This window comes from Anthonomus grandis, chromosome 15 (genome assembly GCF_022605725.1).
Source record: "Anthonomus grandis grandis chromosome 15, icAntGran1.3, whole genome shotgun sequence".
NCBI classification, from domain to species: Eukaryota; Metazoa; Arthropoda; class Insecta; order Coleoptera; family Curculionidae; genus Anthonomus; species Anthonomus grandis.
In genome coordinates this window covers 10,966,047-10,978,386 of record NC_065560.1, presented here as the reverse complement: position 1 = coordinate 10,978,386, position 12,340 = coordinate 10,966,047, and the positions used below count along the sequence as shown (strand labels likewise).

Here is a 12,340-nt window from a genome sequence, read left to right as displayed (position 1 = left end):
ATACTAGAAAGATTCAGAAACCTAATCATATCAGTAAGAACCAAGGAAGTAGTAAATAAGCTGGTAATTAAACTAAAACGTATAGAAGGAAAGACCAAAGATCCAAATTAAAAAGTAGGGAAATAAAGGATCATAAAAATAAGTACAGGAATCCTTAGGAAGAAATATAGGAATTTTGTTTCCAAAACGAAAGAAAATAAAAAAAGTTGTTAGAGTAATAAACAAAAACTGTTATTACAGGATTATGAAAAGAAAACGGAATGAACGACGAACGAGACAAAAAAAAACGCAAAAATCAAATTAAGTACTAAGAAACAATTCGCAATAAAAAAACAAAGATAAAGGAAGCAAAAAAATGCTGACCAAAGAAAAAATGCAGTGAAATCAAAGAATATGATAAAAGTTATGACTACCATAACTAAATAAGTACAAAAAATTAAATAGTTCACAACTGAAAAGAAAAACCAAAAGTCCCCACTCTAGACTAATAGATGCAGACGGAAACCTTATTCTTATATCACACGACTTTAAGCTGATTGACACATGTAAAGATTACGTAGAATAATTTTTTAACGATAAACGCAGACTGACAGAAGATCAATATGATAACATGACTAGACAAAACACCAGGTCCCAACAACAAACAGACCGAGATCATAAAACTCCTATACGAAACGGATAACCACTTTTTCGATTTCTGTTAGGCCTTGTTAACACCCTTTATAACACAGGGGAGTTGCCGCAAAAAAGGCATGCACAAGGATATTCACTTCTGCTTTATAGGCTTTTCCAAGGCGTTTGATAATATCAAACATAATAAACTCATGGAAATACTCAGGAAGTTGCATATTGATGGCATGGATGCATGAGAAATGCATGCATTAACAGAATACAACAACCTCCTGTGCAATAAAACAACTAATAAACAACCTTTGAACCACAGTCAACACAAAATGGGATTGGTCAAAAGAAATAAGTAAACGAATTAAAAAAGCGCGAAATGCATTAAACAATATAAAGAACTATTTTATGAGCAAAATCTCAATATGAATACCATTAGAACTGGCCAAATGTTATCTGTTTCCAGTCTTGTTCTATGGAGCAGAGGATAACGTGAGCCACCTTAAGTGTTTATTTATCGACTCCGTCGCGGCTACACGACCTTTAACGACCCGTGGAAGTGGCGCAGAGAATAGACAAAGGCAACGAAACAATGTTCAGCTTAAAGAAACGGAAGCTTAAATACTTTGAACATATCATGAGGCATACTTAGTACCACCTGCTACAGTAAATAGTCCAAGAAAAAGTCGATAGCAGGAGGGAAGAAGACGAGACTCATAGATGCATACGATAATGGCTTGGGCTAACATCTCATTGTGCTTGTTTCCCATTTTGCCGAAAATGACTTCGGAGTTAGGAGAATACTTGGCAACTTCTTTCCAAGTTGGCTTCTTCTCTTTCTTTATTTAGTTTAAGACTGTCTTCGTATTAGGTTCATCTTCTTGGTCTCTTATAAGATATTAATTTTGTCAAGTATGGTTAATGATCGAAAATCTTAACAAATATGCATCTTTCTCTTTCGGCCAAGTGCTTGCAGTCTTTTAAACAAAGTATATTTGGATCTGCACATAAATCCTCCCTGCTTGGTGTTCAGTGTCAAAGCCTAACTTCTGTAGCCCCTCTATCCGTATTGCCACTTGACCTCCGACTCTTTAAAGTGAAGGATCCATTTAAAAGTTGCATGGAACTTCCTCCCAGAGAGATCTAATTGTAGAAGTGCTCCATCATTTTAACAGTTAGCAAATCTTGGCGGGTAACTCAATATTTACGCTCTAGTTTGGACAGCGCCTTAGTAAAATAGTCAATGACTTTTTATGCTTTGCTCTCCTAGATTTGGAACAGCACAGCTATGCCGATATTATTAACGTCGTCATCCAGTACAAATTAGTAATTTTCGTTTTTCTTCTGTCAACCTGGTCAATGGTCTTGCAGTGTTAAAAAATCCCCGCAGATAGCGTGGGTAGTAAGTGTTTAAGCTCAAGAGGATACGTAGCTCATGCTTGTCCTTAAGAATGATCCGATCTTTAACAGTCTGGACTTTTATCTTATTAACCGTAACTCCTCGACTGGAAACGACACAATCAACATACTCCACAGTCCTTTGAAATAAATGGCATTTCTTTGAATACAACTTTAGTCAGAATCTCGTAGCATCGGGAACCCTTTCTTTAGATTTCCCATGTAGGCTTTAGACGATTTTCTCATCACAATAATGTCACCAAACATATATTCCCGTCAGTCCTCTTAAAATCGTTTTCATCAGCCATTGTGAGAGAAAAAGTGGCAGGAGTTTTTATAGTACTTAATTTTTTTATTTTTTATTTTAAGAGTCACGAAAAATGGTCTTGTACATACTTTTTTATAAATAAACAAATAATCTATTTTTTTCTATTTTTATTAAATTTATATTTTAAAGCACATTCTTACTTAACACTTATAATATCCGAAGAGTCGCAAGCACTCTACCAGGCTCTTTGATGAGAATTTTGGTTAAAATACAAAAAAATATGAAATGTTTAATTATCATTCTATTTTCCTTGAGCAGCACGGCCATCTTTTTTTTTTGTTTGATTAAATTAAGGCATCTCTTAAATCAAAATTCATATACAAGCTCCATTTATGCACTTGTTAGGCTAAACTGCAGAAAACTGTTTCATTCACTTTATTATTCATAATATGTCATTAGGCGATTATTAGTAAATGAAAAACAATAGAAAGCGTGACTATACAAACACTACAAAATCCATCAAACTTACTGAAAATACAAAATTAAACCAATTAGACAAAAAATATATAAAGTATTTGCCATCTGTTACCCTTTCAAACTTTAATCCGTTCACAATTTTAAGCGCTGTACGTGAAAGCCCTTAACAAATGTAGTACTTAGTCTTAAGAATAGCAAGTCATAGAAATCCAAATCTCTGCTACGAGAGACCTGAAATCTAAGTCTATAAATCTTTATTTTCAAATGACAAATGGTGGTTGATTAAATACGATCGACCGCGACGTTTAATAGGATTTAACACATGAATAGTCTGGAATTACTTAAACATTTCGATCTTTTCTATATATTATTTAGTATATTATTGAAATGCTTATCATATCTTCTTAGGTTATGCAAATTACCCTTAATAATGATTCCTTATATTTGACTAAACCAATAGCAACTGAAATATTATGAACTAACATTAAATAATGAAAAACTAAAGAAAAAAAAATTATACAATTTAGTAATCCGCATTGCTTCATATAGCTCTTATGCAAACTTCGAATCCATTTATGCATCTAATCAAATCATCAATATTTTTATAGGGTAAGTTAGGTCTAGTACGACTTAAATAACATGTAAAATATTTTAACTATTGTCCTGATGAGTTCTAATCGACTTTACATTATCGACTCTTGGTAGAATTTAACTTCTATCAGAGGTCAATCCAAAAGAACAATAATTTATCTTACTTACCTTTAACATAGTGTTAAATCTATATTAAGTATTTTATGAAAAAAGCTTTTCTTTACCTAAATGACGTTGCGATATATAAAAGATTCTATATATTTTATATATATTATTCACACGTTTATCGTACCTTCATAAACTATGCAAGGTCCCATTAATCCCCAAATCCTGTCAAAACAGAAACAACTAAACTTCTCGCCGGTTTTTTTGGAACCCGTCCATAATATATACATAACTTTTTAGCAGAAACACGATTTACATAAGCTTCCAAAATTTTCACGCTTGTCGTAACTTATTTATAACTGGCAATTAACTTTTGAAACTTTTCCAACTTCTGTTTGCCGTACCTGTTGTTCTGGCACCGCGACAACAAAAAATTCTACTTGCTTTTTAAAGCTGCCCCATTTTGGCAAAACCGTATGAACCTGCCAAGTGGAAGAATTAAATTGGTGTGACATGTCATTTTAATGTTTTTGCATAGTTTTTACGTAGCTGAAGGATTGTTTCATGGAAAATATTTGTTTTAAATGTAAAAAAAAAATACATTTGTTAAGAGTCTTACAATAGGTGACAGATAATTTTATAACAAATTTTTGTTAAAAATTACATCTTATTTGGCACTTGTACAGCCACCTGTGTTATTCTTTTTCTTAAATATTTTGTAAATCTGTTTGAGATAGAATATAGATCCACAGTTTTCAAAACTATTTTGTCTTTGTGTGGACTTCGGTAGGACACTTTTTTTTCCAAAAACAGTGGTGTACTCTTTTGTTAAAAAAAAAATTAACATATATGTCCTTGAATAAGTCACCCGCAATTCGCCAAATAGTGGCCTTACCACTTATATCATTTAAAAGTTAAAAAGTTTATTAAAATTGCTAAAAGCGTTCTTAATACAGAGGGCAAAATATAATTCGATTAAAACCCTGTATTTTGGACGCAGTTTCGATCTTTGGTGTCATATATTAAACTATTTCTTTCTTAGTTCTTGAGAATTTTTGCTACCCTAAAAATGTACTGTTCATATATCTACTGGAACTATAATTAAAATTAAAAATAATATCCTTCTTGAGGTTTTCCAAAGAGAAAAGATTGAACCTTTACAGATTTGGCAGCAGTCTGGAAACGAGCCTAATAATAATTTTGCCTACTGCCATAAGTACGTCTCTTTGGGATATTCTTTACTTAACGAAATATCCTCCTTCCTGCACATACGCTAATCATCAAGGAGTCAAACTCACATCATATTCCTCTTCTGTGGCATCAATATGACAATATTGATGCCACCAATATCGACATTCATGTCGCGGCAGCCTAGCGAATAAGTCGTGTTTATGTTTGTTGCAAAATGTTTGACAAAATGATAGTTTTTCGGCTAATTAATTAGAAGTTCATTGTTGAAGGTGCTTTGTACTTATAAGTCTATTTACGGTGATATTATTGATAATCGTAACAGTTTTTGTTCCTCTCATTTTGCCTGCTGCTGTGATTGATCTAGCAAAACTAACGAGTCACCTGTCCGCATTGCCAAGTGTAGTTATTTATCACATGTTTTGTATATTTTAAACTAAATTCAGTTGTGAATATATAATCAACAACAGTTCAAAGTATGGACTTTTAATGTGTTTGTCTAATGCTGGTTTGTGCATTGAGTCAACGCAGTAGCCAAGTAAGGACTTTTGTTAATTTATTGTCGTTTTGATTTTGAGTTTCTTGTCATGGAACTGTGTAGCAGTTACGATAAAGTAATTCAATCAGGAGCAATTTCCGTTGAATGCAGCTTGTGTCGTTCCTGGTTTCACAAAGGCTGCTCTAATCTTTCCAAAACCGAATTTGATAAAATCTATGCGACTTTTAAAAAGAAGAAGAGTCATAAGTGGAAGTGTAGTTCTTGTTGTACAGTTAACAACAGACGATTGTCAAGTATTGGTGTTCATAATGATAATGAAAGCTCTAGTTCTATACTGTTCAGGAAAATGTAGGAATGGGCGATGTGATATCATTACCTGAGATTTTGTCTAAGAGAAATGCTTCCATTGGTGATCTGATGAGCGGCATTATTGAATTGCATAAACTTATTCTTTCTTAGCAATCAACAATTAATAAACTCGTGGAGGAATTACAAAAACTTCAAACATTTAAAAACGACCCTGCTCAACCAACAAATGATAAGATTAAGAATAGTAACTCCATTATAATTTCTGAGATAAATGATAGAATAGAGCGAAAAAATTATATGATAAAAATTATATGTTTAATGTTCAGGAAAGTATTTCTGATGATATGAATAATAGAATTAGTCATGATAAGGAGTTCGTACTTGATGTTCTGTCCAATAAGTTGGGAATAGATCATATTGAGCCCTTTAAGGTCTAAATAATTAAACGTCGTGGAGCCAATAATAGGCCTATAAAAGTGTGCTTTAATAATACCGAGATTGTACAAAAATGTTTGAGAAAAAGAAATTAGGTGGTAGCAATATAGTAATTAAAATGGATTTCACCGAATTACAGCGTGATGAAATCCGAGAAGTTTATGGAGAATTGGCAAAAAGAAAGGAAAAAGGTGAAGATGTGATAGTTAAATTTACCAATGGGGTTCCATCAATCTCTAAGAGAATTGTACGAGGTCCAAAAAACGATTAAGTGGTTCCTTGGTAATGTATTATTTTAACGCTGGGGATATGAGGTCTAAGCTGAAGCATTTGAAGCAAACAATATCCGCATGCAGTTATGATATAATTTCGTTGGCTGAAACATGGTTGTTTCCGGATATTTTGTCATCTGAATTGGAGTTTACGGCATATGAAGTATTTAGATGTGATAGAAGTGCCCTAACAAGTGCTTAGAAGGATGGTGGGGGTGTTTTACTCGCTGTGAGAAAGGAGTTAAAACCGCGATTAATTAAACACTCTTGTTCATCGTTAAAGCAAGTTTTTGTTTCCGTACAACTTAATCTTAAGAATATTGTTTTTGATATGGTTTACCTGCCGCCAAAATCTGATATGGGTCAATACAGTGCTTTCTGTGATACGGTACTCGAGATCTTTGAGGCCTATCCGAATTGCTTATTTAGTATTGCAGGAGACTTTAATCTACCTGGCTGCACTTGGTTTAATGAAAATCAAAATCTTAAAGTTACCTTTCCGGATGGGTGTTCAAATGTCGCACCAGCTTCACTGCTTGGACAGGTATTTTATTACTAAGATGGTAAAGAAATGTTCCAGCTACCAAATCCGGAAGGCACTATTCTTGATCTTTATTTTTCTAATATTAATGGGTTTTCTGGATTGGCGGATGATTTTTTATTGCCTGTGACTGGCTCCCGACACACTCCGTATGAATGTGTCTTTTTAGTACCATATATGTCAAGGTCTCTGAAATATGCAGTAAAGTTTTTTGACTTTAAAAATGCTGATTTTGTATCGTTAAATAATTTCCTTGCATCTATCGACTGGTCCTTTATTAACAACACTTCTGATATAAATATTTCCCTAAATAAGTTTTATTACCTTTTGTATGAAGGAATCAGCTATTTTGTGCCTATTAAGTCCTATAATACTGGTAGCTTTTCTGTATGGTTTTCAAGAGAGTTAAGAAGCTTAGTTTTACGTAAGAGGATTGCTCATAAGAAGTTTAATGAGTCTCAATTGCAAAGTGATTACTTGGTTTTCTCTGAGCTTCGGCAGTCATGCAGTGTGTTGAGTGGTCAGTGTTACCGCGATTATATTTCTCGTACCGAGAATAATTTATTGTTAAATCCTAGGTTATTCTGCAAACATGTAAGCAATGTTAAAAGGCTAAATATTATTCCTAAACATATGTTTTTTAATGATGAAACTATTGATGAGGGTGGTGATACTGTTAATTTATTTGGCCAAATATTTGTCAAACGTATATTCTGATAAAGCATTTCAAATACCTGAATATTACATGACAGGGCTTGTGGATCAATTCGATGTCAAATTTATAGAGTTATCTTTAGTAGAGGTTTTTGACGAGGTTCTTAGCTTACAGAGCAAGTCCTCTGCGGGACTGGATGGCATACCCAGCTTGCTACTTCGTGAATGTGTATGTACTCTGTGGAAGCCTATTTGCACTTTATTCAATCTGTCTTTAAAGTCGGGAGTATTTCCTTCTTTTTGGAAGAATTGGTATATTACGCCGATATTTAAGTTTGGTAATACTAGTGATGTCAGTAATTATCGGGGATTTTGTATACAGTCAACCTTTCCTAAACTTTTGGATGCACTTGTAACCAAGCAATTATCATAGCAATGTAAAGGCCTTATTATTAACAGTCAACATGGTTTTCAAAAACGTCGTTCCACTGTTCCTTACTTAATATATTATGAAGATTATTTGTTTAATGCTTTTGGTAAGAATTGATTCAAGTTGATGCTGTTTATACGGATTTTTCAAAGGCATTCGACAGAGTTAATCATGCGCTTCTACTGGCAAAGCTCCAAGCTTTGGGTTTTGGATCAAATGTTATTTGTTGGCTAAGGGACTATCTGCTGGGTAAATCGCAATATATATGGCTTAATAACTTCTTATCTAGCAGCTTTTCTGTGCCATCTGGCGTTCTTCGGGGGTCACATGTGGGTCCGTTGCTTTTTACAATCTTTGTTAATGATATAGGATTATTTGTAAGAAATTGTGAATTTTTATTATTTGCTGATGATTTGAAATTGTTTTTGTCTATTGATTCTAATGTTCAATGTTAATTTTTACAGGATGACTTGCATAATCTCTATGAATGGTGCAACCTTAATGGTTTAGATTTGAATGTTCCGAAGTGTTATTCAACAACTTTTAAAAGAATTCGCAATCTTACATTGTTTGATTAAAGTATAGGTTCCAGTATTTTAAAAAGGGTAACGGAAGTTAGGGAAATCGGAGTAATTTTCGATTCTAAGTTGACATTTTTGTCTCATGCTGGAAAGTTAGTTCAGAAAGCGTATAGAAATCTAGGATTTATAACTAGATGCAGTCAAGACTTCTCATGCTCGGTCTATAAAGTTCTGTACTGTTCGTTAGTCCGTTCTGGTTTGGAGTATGCTAGTCCCGTATGGTCTCCATTTTATAAATGGCATATTGAAAATATTGAGAAAGTCCACAATAAATTCTTAAGAAATTATTCTTTTAAACTTAAGGTTCCATTAACTAATGGTCATACTGATTATAAGTCGGTCATGTCAGTTCTCTCTTTGGACTCACTTGAGTTAAGGCGTAATAATTCAGACTTGTGTTTTATTTTTAAATTAATATCTGGCATGACTGATTGTGATTATCTTTTAAATAGGCTGAATTTTCGGGCGCAAAAATTGACTAGACTGAGAAAACTCTTCTATGTAGATTTTGATAGTAGTTATTATGGACAGCATAATCCTATAACTAGAATGCAACGTTCTCGATAGGTATAGTCTTGACTTGCACGTTTCTTCTAGCAGTTTTAGGAGTTCTCTTAATTGTAACTTTGATTGATTTATGTCTTACTATTATCTAGCTTAAGTTGTATTATTATTACTATCTTTTATGTTATTTTATTTTTGTAAAATTGGTGGATACCGTTAAATAAAAAAAAATATATGAAGCATTATAACTTTTGCTTAGATAAAAATACATGTACTAAAAACCAACAATTCGAGAAAATTAATATTTCATTTATTCATAAGATGATATCGTTTTTTTAATTTTAAATATATTCTAAGGTTTTTAATTATTTACTATTTTAGAGGAAAGGTGCACCAATTCCGGACCAGAATCACACATCTTACCAAGGATTTCATGAGGTAAGTTCATGACATTTTTAATAAGCTTTTTTTGGCAGTTCTTCTGATAGATATATGCGGTGCTAAATATTCTTTATCAGGTTTATATATTATTAATCTTAATATAGTTTAATCACATTTTTGCATGTTAAGTATCCACATTTTTTATGATTTATTTGATTCTACTTTGGTTTAGTAAAAGTGTAAGTGAAAGGTCAAGGGTGAGACTAGTATCTGGAATAAAAAAAATCCTTTATTTAAATGTGTTTTAAATCTAAATGACCCAATTCTAATTAATTAATAATATTGTATTAATTATTCCTATTTTATATAGTCCAAAAATTAAAAGCTTTTTAATTTTATACATAACTATAAATTCATCTAATGGAAAACTTAGTTTTTTTAAAGCTAGAAGTAGCTCAAAATTCTCTAATTCAATTTATTTTATTGTAGTAGTATTTAATATTTATAGTATGTTTCAGGTTTTCTATTATAATTAACGACACAAAAAACAAATTTAAGTGTAAACATAGATTTTGATAAACAATTAATTAAGCTCTTTATATTAAATATTATTTATATAAACATCTCCGTAGTTATTATATTACTATTAATATTTTGTTTATGTATTTAAATTATATTTTATTGGTTCGTATTTAAAATAATCAGTAGGCTTGATTAATAAGCTAAATATTTAGTACTTATATTTTTTTTACTTATTACATCAAAATAAATTAAAGGAAGTACATTATTTCACATTATATATTTTATATAAATTATATTTTCTAATTAGCTCAGATTGAAATATTTGGTGTCAATATTTTTATGTAATAGATCGATACCCCTAAAAATTGTGGATAAAGTATATAAATTTAAAACTTAAATGTAAATAAATATTTAAGAATATTTTTTTAATATATATTATATAGGTTGTTAATAATTTATGTTGTTGTTAATGTGCTATATAATAATATTAATATTATTATATAGCACATTCGTTGATAATGATAGCACACAGCACACAGTCGTGAGGTTGCTAAATATCATTCTTCTATAGCTCACTATGCTTAACTTAAATCTTTATTATAAATGGTACTTTTGATATAAAACTTCCATCGGCAATTACAGCTTTTGATAATATGCTTCTGGGTTTATTTACTATTGCTATAATCTCTCATTTTATGTTCTCAAGAAGACTGATTGTCTAAGCTGCTGCTGCTCTATAGCTATTTATCCACTTTTGCACCCTCGTCTCTGATGTTCCTTTTCCTATTTCAATCCATACTCTAAAAAGAAAGTTGTTCTTAAGGTTTGATTATCTACTTATCCGGAGATCAAGACTCAGCTGACCACCGGCTTGGGGAAAGTAAAGATCTGGAAAAGGGATTTAAAGGAAATTAAGTGTTAAAGAATTACCACGTTGTAACTGGATGTCCCTTCATAAGTTGCACAGACTAATATCTTAATGCATTATCGCAATCAAAAAATATCAGCTGTGAATTGAATACTCTATAGTTTGTTGTCTAAAAAAGAAGCTATTGATTGAGAGTTACTACCTCCTATCAAATCGAGCTCTTTCAATCTATTTAGTATTATAGAGATATAATCCATTGAGAAATACAGATCTTCTGAAATCTTATCTCAACTAGACTATATACTTGTTATGATTTTCTATATTTCATATATAGCAGGATTAGCTAAATCTTATTATTAGATTTTTGACATGATACCAAAAACCCCTTAATAATTAAATTCGGAATTCTAGTACATCTTATTCTGAGTTCTGAGCCCGTTCTAAGCAGTAAATCATCCATATTCCTAAAAGTATTTTGTAAATCTTAAAATGATAATAAATTATGTTTGAAACTCCCAATAAAATAGATGTAACTAATTATTCGTCACAATACAGATTTCAGCTAATTACTATGGTTTAATTAAAATCAACATTAGAGAATTAGCCTTTTTGATCAAAGCATATGATAAACATCAATATGTAATTATGCTTTGATTTAAATGAAACATGTATATAGAAGCTTTATTATTTGTCTTGGTAGTTATTTATTTTGAATAAATTCAGAGTTATTTAGCCACAAACCAAATCACAGTGTATGAACTGTCAGGATTAAACTAAAATTGCTAAACCAGATTGAATTAAAAATGCTTTATGCAGTATGAAAATAATAAAAAACTTCTATTCGTTTATTTATTGTACATCTTTAATAATTGCATAATTTCTTTCTGGATTTTTCAAATTATTCTTGATATATTCATTGTTTATTGATACTTTCACATTTGTTAACAGTTTTTATGATTAAGCTTAGTTTGGTCTAACCTTGACTTGCTAAAACCAAACAAACAGCTTTATTCTGTTAATTGGCGTTGGCCTTTTGATAATATAGCCTAAGAGGATTTATCTTAGCTCCTATAAACTATATTTAAAATTATTTTTTAAAGACTTTATTTCTAGTGACCTCTAGTGCCCTCTCAAATATAAGTCTAAAAAATACTTCGCAGTTGAATCATACATGACCAGAGGTTTTTCTTCTCCTGACAATCTATGCAGGGACTATTTTCTAACATTTTTATTGTTCTGAGATGATTGTGTGACTTACAGTATTCCGTGAAGAATCTTACTATAATCCTTACGATATTTGTACTCTAGCTTATATCTGAAGTTTTCTGTGCCTAATAACTGTCTTCTTTGGCTTATATCCTTATACAATATATCCGTTTCTTAGTTCTTAGTTCTTAGTTTTACTACAGTTCTTAAGGCATTTACATAGTCTTCAAGTAGTATTTTAAATTAACTTGGTGGAAACGGATTGTCATTACTGCTGGTTAACTCTCAGAATAAATTCCTAGATCCTTTTTTATATATACCTTTGGTATATTGAAGTCTTTTACAGATTTGATAGCAGATTGCAGACTAAATACTAGAACTAATCACGTGATGAAAGACAGATTCAAAAAAATACAAGAATTTTTGTCAGGATATCGTCAAGTGTTCCATTGATAACAGTTTCTATTAAAATTGGTTAATAAAATATACT

At 31.4% G+C, this 12,340-nt stretch overlaps 1 protein-coding gene across 7 annotated transcripts in view; it reads left to right on the top strand.

The window, feature by feature from the left end:
* LOC126745344 (whirlin) overlaps positions 1 to 12,340 on the top strand; it is a 368,204-nt gene that overhangs the window by 163,101 nt on the left and 192,763 nt on the right. For all 7 annotated transcript variants that reach the window (XR_007663517.1, XM_050453134.1, XM_050453135.1 and 4 more), the window contains exon 10: positions 9,255 to 9,311. Coding sequence is in view for 6 of the 7 variants with exons in the window: in XM_050453134.1 (XP_050309091.1) it covers positions 9,255 to 9,311 (57 nt within the window). In the remaining variant the exon portion in view is untranslated. The remainder of the gene's footprint in view (positions 1 to 9,254; positions 9,312 to 12,340) is intronic.